This window comes from Lepidochelys kempii, chromosome 10 (genome assembly GCF_965140285.1).
Source record: "Lepidochelys kempii isolate rLepKem1 chromosome 10, rLepKem1.hap1, whole genome shotgun sequence".
NCBI lineage: Eukaryota > Metazoa > Chordata > Testudines > Cheloniidae > Lepidochelys > Lepidochelys kempii.
This window is the reverse complement of record NC_136389.1, coordinates 51,624,926-51,637,289: the sequence shown is the minus strand read 5'-3', so window position 1 is coordinate 51,637,289 and position 12,364 is coordinate 51,624,926. Positions and strand designations below refer to the sequence as shown.

General features: G+C 43.6%; 1 protein-coding gene across 2 annotated transcripts in view; it reads right to left on the bottom strand.

Annotated features, from left to right (window-relative positions):
- Positions 1-12,364, bottom strand: part of DAPK2 (death associated protein kinase 2) — an 89,890-nt gene that overhangs the window by 14,478 nt on the left and 63,048 nt on the right. For both annotated transcript variants that reach the window (XM_073303561.2, XM_073303560.2), the window contains exons 5-8: positions 9,913-10,042; positions 8,518-8,566; positions 7,794-7,820; positions 1,976-2,128 (exon numbers count right to left, since the gene is read on the bottom strand). In XM_073303561.2, coding sequence (XP_073159662.2) covers positions 1,976-2,128; positions 7,794-7,820; positions 8,518-8,566; positions 9,913-10,042 — 359 coding nt within the window. The remainder of the gene's footprint in view (positions 1-1,975; positions 2,129-7,793; positions 7,821-8,517; positions 8,567-9,912; positions 10,043-12,364) is intronic.

Below are 12,364 nucleotides of genomic sequence, written 5' to 3'. Positions count from 1 at the left end.
TTACTAGTCTAACGTGCCTAATGAGTGAATTCTTCCTGCACACACTTGGTCTGCCTTTTTCTCTATATCAATTGATATAAGCTTAATGTAATCAAAAATGTCTTTAATGCACGAGCTATTAAGTCACCCCTGGAGCTCTTGCTTCCTGAAAGCAGTATTCCTGGGCAGGATGCTTCAGTACTAAATCAGAAAATCTCCCTTTCTCCTACACCCTAGCAGCACTGCAAACAGTACACTATCACCTTCAGGCAGGATGGATATAAACAGGGTACTGCCTTCACAGCTGGTTATGGCACAGATATCAATATGCCTGATCTGCCACGCTTGAAAGGCACTTGCTAAACCTGTGCAAAACATTCACATCAGGCTCTAACATATCCCAACATATCCTGGGGTCTGAAGTTTGGAGAAATGTTTGCTGATGTGTTTGGACAGATACCCTAGCTGGCATCCTTCTCCCAACAACCCCCATTATTTACCTTCTCCCCCATATGTCTTTAAAGGGCACCCTAGTAACCTGCTTTCCCACACCTTTCTGCAAGTGGCCCCCACTCTGTTTTCAGGAGACAACCGATGACCACTCCCCCTAGTACTAATAGACTCTTCAGAGGGCTCAGCAGCACATAACCCACAAGGATGCCCTTTCCTCCCTCCGCCCACCCCAACATAGTGCAGGAAGTGTGGCAAGATAGTCCTGGTGCATCCAGCTCATTAAAAAACTTCAGAAGCAGAGATCCCTCTCCTATAATCCCTACTGCAGTAGCTAAAGAATCTCTGATTCCCTAATCACCACGAGGTAGGAGAAAAGCCCCATATAGCTGCTAGAGAAGTGCCAGGTGTACCTAGCTGATGCACAAGAGTTAATGGGCCATATTTGACACGAAGACAACTGAAGAGCAAGGAGTTTGCAGCAATAAAGGGTACGAGCTGAGTGCATCTCACTTCCTAGAAGGTTTCTAATGGCTTGGGATGTGGGAGCAATTATCCAACATCCACGACAGACCAGGGATAAGAGCCATCCTGCCTCAAATGATGGACTCTGTTAGGACAGTGAAGAGAAAATGGTGGCCTACAGGTGTGAGTAGATAGGGTGTCCCTCTGGAGGTTTGAGATTGATGAACACAAGCCTCCAAGTGAACACACAGGAGCTAGTTTCCTGACAATCTCTGCAAGCCAATCTGCAGGCTTTAGCATGTGATTAATAGATTCCAAGGCCAGAAGGAACCATTGTGATCATCTAGTCTGACCTCCTGTGTAGCACAGGCTGATAGAACTTCCCCAAAATAATTCCTAGAGCAGATCTCCTAGAAAAACATTCAACTTTGATTTAAAAATGGTCAGTGATGGAGAGTCCACCAGGCCCCTTTTATTCATAGATACTAAGGTCAGAAGGGACCATTATGATCATCTAGTTTGACCTCCTGCACAACGCAGGCCACAGCATTTCACCCACCCACTCCTGTTCCAATGGTTGATTACTCACTATTAAAAATTTATGCCTTACTTCCAGTCTGAATTTGTCCATGCAGAGCAGCTGCTTTTGAAACACTGAATATAAAATCAACTCTCTCTCTCTCTAATTCACACACACACACTCACTCACCCAGGACATGTGAATTGAGATGTCATTAGAGGCAATAGAAAAAAACATTTAAAAATTACCAGACACAAGGGCAGCTTCTAAAACCCAATAAACTCCAGTAATTTGCACTTTACAAAAAAAAAAAAATATCCAACCCTACTGGTGAAAGAAAATGCATGCCAAATTTTGGCATATTTGGTGAATTTTGGTATAGGGCATATTTGTAGGTCTTCTGTATATAGAGATTTACAAGGGACACAGCAATACACCTGTACTTAATGCCTCACTCTGGGACAATGACCAACTCTGTAATGAAACTCTGAACTGCTCAGTGTGCTCATTTTTGCCTGGGTGGCATGAAAGGCAGCCAGCCATTTTTGTACATTCACTTACCGTGTGTCTTTCACCAGGAGTTTCCGGATAAAGTCTTTTGCCAGATCACTGGTGTGACTGAAAAATTCCTCATCAAATTCGTAATTCACGGCTGTGATGTTGGCGAGAGTTTCCTGCTTCGTTTCTCCAAGGAAAGGGGATGCGCCACTGAGCCTGAACAGGCCAGACAGGAAGATCATGTTTTGATTGGGGAAAAATAAAGTTACTTTGACGTGATTCTGAGATTGTGAAATGACAACGATAGAATGTGGGTCTCTCTTTCAGGGCAGCCAAGAAGATTTGGAAATAATAGGCACAAATCTGCATCACCATATATATAGCTACAAAACAGACTCACAAAAGCAGCATTAATGTGTTTCCATGTGCGACACCAAAGACCCTATTCTCAGACACCCCCATCCCTGACACACACACAGGCTATTGCCCCCCAGGGTAAGAATAATCCGCACTGGAGGAGAGGTCCAGTTGCTATGAATGCATCAGGGGTACACACACAGATACTCACAGGCTATGTCAGGGAATGTCCCCCCATAGTTCCCATCAAGGAAGCCCTGTTCAGTAGCCCCTCTGTAGGCTTTTTGGGAAAACTCCTGCCCTGTGCTGTTTTTCCGCCTGCAGTTCACTGGCAAGCATCTATGCACAATGTGCACCTAGAGTTGGGCCCAAGAGGTCCACATAAATAGAGAAAATTAATTGCTCAGATTTTTGTGGCCTTGCCCTGATTTCTGCAGGGTGGGAAGAGGACATGGCATTGATTAAAACTAGTCCGCAGGACAAGCCAGGGGACTTACAGTGCAATAAAATAGAACATGAAGAGCTAATTCTATCAGAGCTCAGCTCCATGCTTAAAACTGCAAAGATACACTGCAGTCATCATCCTCATAAAACACCATTCAGCAATCTTTTAGATGGAAAGGGCTGTGAGCCTGCCTTGCATCTCTCTCAAATATAACTGACATCCTTCATCTGAGACTCATATTTACCTCAATCACACAAAAACCTGGGGTTAAAGCACTTCTATTAGAGTTCCTTTTTTAATACCATGAATGCTGAGTCAAGAGAGTTAGATATCCAGCAAGTGTTCTTTATACTAAGGAAACTGATGTAATCCCATTAAAATAGTACTACTATTCTTGCCTCCCCTGTTTGGACTTTGGTAGTGGAAGTTCAGGATGCAGTGGGTTCAAAACAGAAATGCAGCAAACCGTTCAGCTCTAGGAGGAGTGACGTTGCTTGTTTAAGTGATTCTGCTCACAGTGGGCCTTTATCATCCAACACTGTCACACTAACCAAGGATCTTTTGCATTACACCTTAATAATGGTGATTACGTCTGCTCAGTGAGGATACGAGAAACACGGAGGCACTATGCACAAAAACAGGGAGCTCCGAAACGCTTTCATAGTGTGGACCAAATCTCAACAGAGAAATTGCCATGTAACAACCCAGAACTGCCACAGCTGCTGACATGGGAAGGTAATATTAGAGCACCGAAGAGCTAAAAATACTTCCCTAAGTATTGCCCTATTTGATTACAGTCAATTGTTCTGACTACTTACGCTCTTCACTCATCCCCCACTTGTCCCTTTGTTCCATTTCAGTCAGCTAGAAACAAGGAGGACAGCAGGCAACACGTGAAAAGCCAGCTCTTTGTGGCCCACCAGTGGTTACAAAACAGAGCTGGGGAATCCCTGCCATAATGTCTTTGGCCATATTTTTTCCCTTTCCTCAAAATCATACTGTGGGGCACTTGGCTTCTCTCCTCCCATCCACTGTCCCCTCAATTTGTGTGTCGTATTGGTCCTTTGTGACTTTGGGCAAGTCACTTCACCTCTCCATGTCTCAGTTTGTACATACGTAGAATGGAGATGATTCTCTCCCAACTTTAAATCACTAAATGATCCTTGAAAGGCACTGTATAAATGCTGCTTTAGGACCTTGGCTCTATGAGAGTAATCATGAGGATGTAGAGAAACTGGAAAGGATCCAGAGGCAAGCAACAAAGGTGATCAAGTTGGTGGAATGCAAGCCATATGAGCAGAGGCTGAAGGAACTGGGTATGTTTAGTTTGGAATAGAGGTGATTAAGGGGGGGCATAATAGTGGTCTTCAAATTCTTGAAAGGCTGCCATAAAAAAGATGGAGAAAAGTCGTTCTCTCTTGCCACAGAGGGCAGGACAAGAGGCAATGGGTTCAAACTACAGCATAGCAGATTTAGATTGAATCTCAGGAAAAACGTTCTACTTGTAAGAAGAGTAGGACAATGGAACTGCCTAGGGAAGTCGTGGAAGCTCCTCACTGGAGGTTTTCAAAAAGAGACAGGATTGCCATCTGTCCTGGACGGTCTTTAGACCCAAGAAATCCTGCATCTTGGCAAGGGGTTAGACTAGATGATCCTGGTGATCCCTTCTAACCTTATGGTTCTATGATTCTATGTCTTTATCAAGAGGCTGGCCCCAGTGATGATAACAGCTTACTACTTAGAACTAAATTAATTATTCCTTTAGCTCTGATGGTAGGGGCTCGTGCTCCTGGGGCTGAAAGACCTGGGTTTGACCCCTGCAGTGACCTTGGTGTCCATAAGAACGTGGTCATGTGTGTTACAGTAGGTAATGGTATATATACACTCAGCGTTCGTTAAGCATTTTGTAACTCCTTACAATGAGAGGCACCGTACGGTATCAACGGAAGTTAGTATCAATAAAATTAAGAAACAACTCTTGAAAAATACAAAATGGGTTTAAAAGTATTATAGTGTGTGCAGGGTCATACCCCACCCATTCAAGGGCTCACACAATCGTCTCCATCCCTTTTTACAGAGGGCTACTGTTTTTATGCTTGTTTACTATGTTAACCATTGCTACTTGTATTAGCCATTCTGGAAGCTACTGTTAGGGTGGGGAGAATATATATTCACAAGAACCGGGTAAGATTTTTTTGATTTGTAAATGCTGTCAAAGGATTTATGTCAGGTTAACTGTGCCACTAAGGATGTGGATTTTTCACACACCTGACCAATGTAGTTAAACTGACCGACTTGTCTAGTGTAGACCAGGCCTGAGAGAGGCAGATATGAATGTCACCTAGCTGTCTGCGCCTTAGTCTCCATATCCAAATACCAGGACACTGACACCTAGCAACCAAAAGCCCAGAGGGAGACAGACATCCCTACCTCTCAGCAGGGAAACTGAGCAACATACCCCTGCTCGAGAACAAAGGACTGGGGAATAGTATTCCCCCTAATTTTTTACGTCCATGTGCGCAATGAATTTTGTTATGTGCACCAATATGGAGGTGTTGTGAGACACATCACCTTCCTATTGGTGCACATAATAAAATTCATGTGGTGGGGGTTTGGAGTGTGGGAGGGGGCTCGGGGCTGGGACAGAGGGTTGGGGGGGGATGTGGGCTCTGGAGTGGGGCCAGGGATGGGGGTTTGGGGTGCAGACTGTCCCCAGTCTGCAGTGGGGAGAGAGGACTTCCCCCGCCCTCTCTTGCTTCAGCAGCTCGGGGCCAGGGGAGAGGCGCCTCTCCCTGGCTGCGGCGGCTCCAGTGGGGCTGGGCTGGGCCAGGCCGAGGGCGGGGCACCTCTCCCCACTGCGGCAGGTCCGTGCTTTGGCTGGTGGGCAGGGGCGCCTCTCCCTGCCATGGCAGGTCTGCGCTGGGGCCGGTGGAGAGGGGCACTTCTCCCCGCCGCAGCCCTGAGCCCCTGCGTGAGGCTTAATAGGCAGCTGCATGGCTGCACAGCTTAAACGGAACTTAGCTGGGGAGGTATGAGGTGTGCGTTGGGGGGGGGTAAAAGTTGGCTGCTGGAAGGCGTCAGGGTTCTCACCTGGTATCTGACCAAAGAGACAGACAGACACCTTGAACAATGGAGTTCACTAGAGCTCAGCTAGGCTCTGGGCTGACCAGAATGGTCTTGTTTTAAGTACTCTATGCTACTCTTTAAGTACCGTTCTGTATGTTAACCTAAGGACTTCCTATGCTATGTTCCAGTTGACTAATAAACCCTACTGTTTTGACAACACTGTTTGAATGTCACTACAGAGGCTAGCAGACATATATTGATCCCTGGAGAACGTACAAGTCTCTACCAGGAATCTATCTTGGTTGGACTCACAGAACAGAGCTCATGGTATGAAGCAGGAGTGCTGCAGGCCCAGAGATCCAGTCTAAGGAGGTGGAGAAGCCATCTGATTTACTTTGGAGGAAGAGGGAGACCCCTAGCAGGTCTGGCACACTGAAGGGGTTCCTCCTAGAGCAGTGTTTCTCAACTTGCGGCCCAATCAGCGCATGGGGCAGCCCATGTAACATCCTCATGGCCATAGTTAGTATTGATGTGGCCCACAATGGTAAATAAGGGGAAAACCACTGTCCTAGAGACTGTTCCAAAGTTGGGGGTATAGCACTAATGCTGTGGATCCATGACACACCCCAAATTTACTGCGATACAACAGAGCCAGGATTAGTAGTAATCTAAAGGGATACATTGTTTGCATGTCTCTTTTTTTTCCAATGGAGATTTTAGATATAAGTAGAGATGGGTCAGAGAAAACTCCTGTTCTGAACCACCTCCAAGTTTGGGGAAATTTGGATCTGGAATTCATGGGGCAAGCCCATCTCTGAATACAAACTTATTGTTGCAGAAGGTTTCTAGGTCATTTCAACCAGATGGAGCAATGCAAAAGCAAAATCAATGCTTCTATCTCTCTACAGAGCAAAGGTATATAAGTAGAAAAGAATTGTCCTATTGGAACAGAGTACTGCTCCACTCCCTCTATTATCCTGCCTCCAGCAAAGGCCTGTGTATGCGACACTTCAGAGGAAGGTGAAGGCCTCTCAGAACACCTGACTGTCTGTGCATTACTGTCATCACAGGGTAAGCATTCTAACCTGTTTCTTCTCAACATCCAGTCTCCCTTCCCATTAATCTATAAACAGATGTAAATAGCAATTTATGAAGACATTGATGTCCTATCACGTTCAGATGTATCAGCTGATGACATGAGGAATGCAAATAAAGATCAAGGATCTGGACAATTTTAGAATTGCTCTTTAGCTGCTGGTGGGCTACCTAATGTGTCTCGGACTGTATCCATGTGCCCCTTACTGTACCCCAGGGCATAAGGGACTTCACAGCATCCCGGCTATGTTGTCAGCTTACAGCCCTTTTATAGCGGGCGGGGTCGAAGCTCAGGGAACAAACCAAAAGCTTTCAGCATGGCCTGTGGGTGTGTTTAATTCTGCTCCACTTGCTTTGCCCACCAGAAAGAGATTCCTCTTTTAAGTGTCTCTATCTTTGTTGGGCCTGATGCTGCAAAGATTGCTAATGCAAAATTCCCGAGGCCAATGGGAGCTCTGGGTAATGGCTGCAGCATGTAGCCCATTGAGCCCACCCAGAAGAACCCCAGGGCTAGAGAGGCTGAGATTTAAGTGGGATTTTCAAAAGTGCTCAGTATTAGCCTAACTCTGTTCCCACTGAAGCTGATGGGTGTTTGACATCAATGGCAGCAGCGGTCGGCCAACACTTGGTGACCACTTTTGAAAATCCCACCCCCAAAAACATGAGGCACAGGTGCTTCTGGTCCTATGTAGAGGCATTTGCTGGTCATTGGTCCTATCGCCTCTCTTTTAGTTTCACTTAATTTTCTTTGCTTTCTCTATTTTAAAAGGCCTCTGGAGATCACTTGTCCATCAGTCCCTTGCCCCATTCCTGCTGTGCAGCTCCTTCCCTAAGGGACTGATGAGAAGAGCTGCTTTTCACTAGCTTCCTACAACTTTTACAGCTGTTCCATACAAGTGGATCAAATTCTGTACTTACAGTATGTAGGTGATGACTCCTATGCTCCTAGAAAACAAAAAGAGCAATTGATTGTAGGTTTTATACATGTGTGACATGAGTCAATTATAGCTGCTAGATTGGTAGATGAACTATGATATTAGCAGTCAGACAAAACCTATGTAAAAGTCAGTGCTTCATAAAAAGGAACATGAATTTTGGATACAGGCTCAAATGATGTGGATATCTGGGCTTTCTTTATATGGATTTCTTAAGTCATGTTGGTTCATGGTAGCTAATTAGCTATGGTACATGTCAGAAGCATGGAGGAATATCCGCACGGATGTTTTAGCCACTATGACCATTTTGGGCAGAATAGCTTGGTGTCGAAGCTTTCTCTATTCACAGCACTTTTATAAACAAAGCTATCACAAGGCATTGCAGGGACAATGGTGCCTTTCAAGAGGCTCTCTCCAAAAGGTGACAGCTAGTGGCAAATTGTTAACTCCTATTTTATATAATTCAATTTTTTTTATATCATGAGTAGAAGTTTACTATAAACAGCAGGTAAAAATGGAAGGATTGAATGAACAGCTATTTACTGTATGTCAGCATTGTCTGATATGTAGAGAATGGATTTTACAGAGAAACTGTGCAGTATAGAAACTATAAGAAATATAAGAAATATATAAGATATAAAATATATAAAAATATAAGAAACTAGCAGTATAACATCTTGGAAGAAAAGTTAATGCCGAGAACTTACCACATATCTGCAGCTAGCCCAAGTGGTTCATAGTTCACTATTTCTGGAGCTGTAAGAAGCATTTATTCAAACATCAGCAACAGATTGAGTAATTAATTTTAGCAACATGAATTGTATGTGTAGGTCAAGAATTATATCAATCCGTGGTAAAGGCAATGCCAGTAGTTATAGGAGGTCATTTCTGTTTAAAGTTCTACAGTGGTGTGCATGTGTGGCAGTAGGAATTTAATCTCCCAAACAGAGGGAGAGCTAATTTAGAGTCAATTGAGCATGAAAGGGATCAAAGAATAAAGAACAGGAAGACATTACAATCCATCTACAGTACTAATTATACCTTCAACAACAAATTATTTCATGTAACAGCATCCCTAAGCAGATGGATCTAAGCATTTTCTCCCCAATTATTTCAGAATGGCAATAAACTGATGCCATTAATGCCCGGTCTTTACTTAGTAATTGGCCAGTCAGGGACTGCTCTAGCGCAACTTGCCCAAGGTTTCTTTCCAGCCAACACACCATTCATTACTATTGTTGTCAGCTGTTACTGTAACTTCATTGTAGCATCTGTAGAAGAAACACCTTGTGGATGAAAAATATCCATGTAGAGGACTGAACAAAGGAAGTGATAAACGGCAGTGTATTGAGGTGTGAAGAGGTGTCTAGAACAGGGCAGCAGGGATCAGTGTTTATTTAACAGCTTCATTTATTATCCAGAAGAGGAAGTAAATTAAACTGAATAGATCTCAGATTGGCAGATGTAAAAACCAGTAAGGACCAAGAGATAATACAAGCAAACCTAGAGGTTAGAAACATGATCAGGAAGTCACAACATGACAGTCATCCTGGAGTAACAAAAGGAAGGGAGCTATAATCCAAATAAAAGGAGTACTTGTGGCACCTTAGAGACTCTGGTTAGTCTCTAAGGTGCCACAAGTACTCCTTTTTTTTGCGAATACAGACTAACACGGCTGTTACTCTGAAACCTGTCATAATCCAAACAGGTTCAGTGGGAGGGAGTTATACTTAGAAAGCAGTAACATCAACAGAGACCTATATTACTCCATTTTACAGATGCAAAGTGGCTCTGACTTGCCACAGGGAGAATAAGTAACAGAGATGGGATTAGTGAGCGGGGGGGGAGGGGAGGGGGTCCAAAATTTCAACCCTGTATTTATTTCTCTAGCTCACTAATTAGATAGCACCCTGATCTCTTCAGCTCAACACCTACAGTTTACAGAAGGCACCTTTTGGCTGCTCCACTGAGAAGATTCAAGCATGCCCTCTAGATGCAGTGCACCCAAATGGGGTGGCAATTTTAGGGGACTGAAAATGCAGAGGTGTTGCTGGCTTCTCCAGTGAAAAGCTGCAACACAAAGGAATTGCTTGAACACTCACCTACAAACTCGGGTGTCCCAAAAATATTCTTAAATTCAACTCCATCTTCTATTTTATGGGCTAGGCCGAAGTCAATGACTTTTATGTGTGGAATAGGAATATTCTTGTCTAGAAGCATAATGTTTTCGGGCTAAAAATAATGAAACAAAGATTAGTTATATTATTTGTGAGGAAGCTAACAGATCAAGAGCCTAAGCAGTATCCTTTAAGTCACCTTTTCATGCTTGTACATGTTTGCAATACTGCAGAACAGGTAAAAACCACAAACCTATTCCCGGCAATGCAGACTTCATTGTTTTGATAAACTGAACAAATTTATGTAATGTGACATTCATTGTCAAATCATACTTGACAGCAGCAAAATTAATACTCCTCAGTGTCTGAAGCCTCCCTCTCAAAAGCAATACTGTAATTCACTTCACTTATTGCCTTTATTCTTTTCTCTCACAAAAGCTGCAGCATGTCCTGCTTCCTAATAAGTCAGGACCTTCCTTGTTCTCTTCACCAGTTGCTTTCTCTCTCTGCCTGCCTATGTTTATTTTGTTAATTATAGTTGTTGTGGCAGGATGAAGATAAAATACACCTGGTTTCCAGGGAAATGATGACACACCAGAGTTATTCACATAACTGTAAATAATTGCTTGGCTCAACTAGATGCGTTACGAGATATGTTATGAGACTGACATGCTGAGCATGGTGGTACAACACAGAGGGTGAGCTTACCATGGCCTGGTCCCTTCCACCACAATGGGGTATGTTCAGATCCTGGGATGAGGATCTGAATGTCTCTGAAATTAGAAGGGGCTAGGATTGGAGATTCTGGCCCACCTCTAGTAACAAGCTATTCTAAGAACACATGGAGAATTTCTGACTGTTATGCAACCAAAAGCACCAGGCCAAACCTGATAGAATTGTGAAAAGAGAACCATTAGCATCCCTAAGCAGCAGGTTCGACTCCATACTCTGTGCTGTATCTATTAATTATTTTTCCACTAACTTTCTTAGCCCCTGTCATTCCTCCTTTATTTTATAGTTTTTAGAGCAACATGGCTAGCACAGCTCTGACGAAGAGCTCCAATGCTATTCAATTTTCATTTTTTAATCGTAGCCTGGAAGCAATAGTCAGAAAGTTTGATTCCCTGTTGGCAGCTGCCTGACCATTTCAGAACTAATTCTCATGTGCAAGGAGCTACTGCTAACACACACGCTCACTCTGCATTACACTTGCAGACAGGCTACATGAATAATTTATTTTCACAGCCATTGGACTAGGGTGATTTTAGCTCCAGGCTAACTATGCTGGTTTTCTTCTGAAGATTCAGTGCACTCAGCTGCCAGCAGTGTATGTTGCTGAGGTGATGCAGGCCTGTTTAGAACAGACTTATGCTAGAGGCTGTACAGCATGAAACAAGAAGTTATTCAACCGTCATCTCTATTCATCGCCTCTGCATCTTGGTGCAGATCCTCACCTGACGTACATAGGTACAGTTCTGCTGCAATCAGTGGTGCTGTGCCCATTTACACCAGAGAGAGCTGATCCCTGGTGTTCTCAGGCCTGCATCTGGATTTCAGCAAGTGACAAGGTGCAGACTATACCAGCTGGAAATAGGTCATGAGAACAGACTAGCAGGAAAGGGGGAGCTATCGGAAAAGTGGTTGCCTGGCTAATATCATAGGAATAAAACACAAATCCGTATTTCACTTCTCTCTAGTCACATAACTGGATACATGTACATGTCTGCCTTGTTCACAGTACAATTAACATTTTCATTATGTCACAATTCTTTACCCACCATCTAACCCTTTTTACTGCTGCAAAACATTCCCCAATATGTCCTGCTACCCCACTGATTTCAGCAGAACATTAGCAGAGGCCTGACAGTGCAATTATTATTGATATTGCACCAAGCTCTTCAGGGCAGGGTCTAGTTCTATTGTGGGTCTTTGTACAGTTCCAAGCCTACCATCAGTGCTTGTAAGAAATTAGCAAGAAATGGTTATATATTTATTTAAGCTTCCTTTGCCCCCAGAATCTCTGTGGGGAGTGCTAGGGTTTATGGGCCACTTGGGAGAAAGGAATTTTCAGTTGTTATAATGGCTATAAAATATTTTAAATGTGATTTCCCTCTTTTACATCCCCCTCCCTCCTTTGGTGTATTGTCCATCTCCAGCAGTTCAGTGGCACTGGGTTTTGAGTTTTGTTTGTTTGTTTCGCTTCAACAGCCTTTATTTTTGCAGACACTTCCACAGTCAAATCTCGGCAAGGCCACTAAAAACAAACAAACAAGCAAGCCTCCCCCCAAAAAACCCATTTCAAACTAGTTCCCATTATATGTTCCCCAAACTTCTGTTTTTTTATGGCAAGATTGAAGAGATTGATAAGAGTGACAAGATAATTATGGATCTCCATTTCCCTAGTTGGATTATTGCTTAAAAATAAATGCCTAGCTTA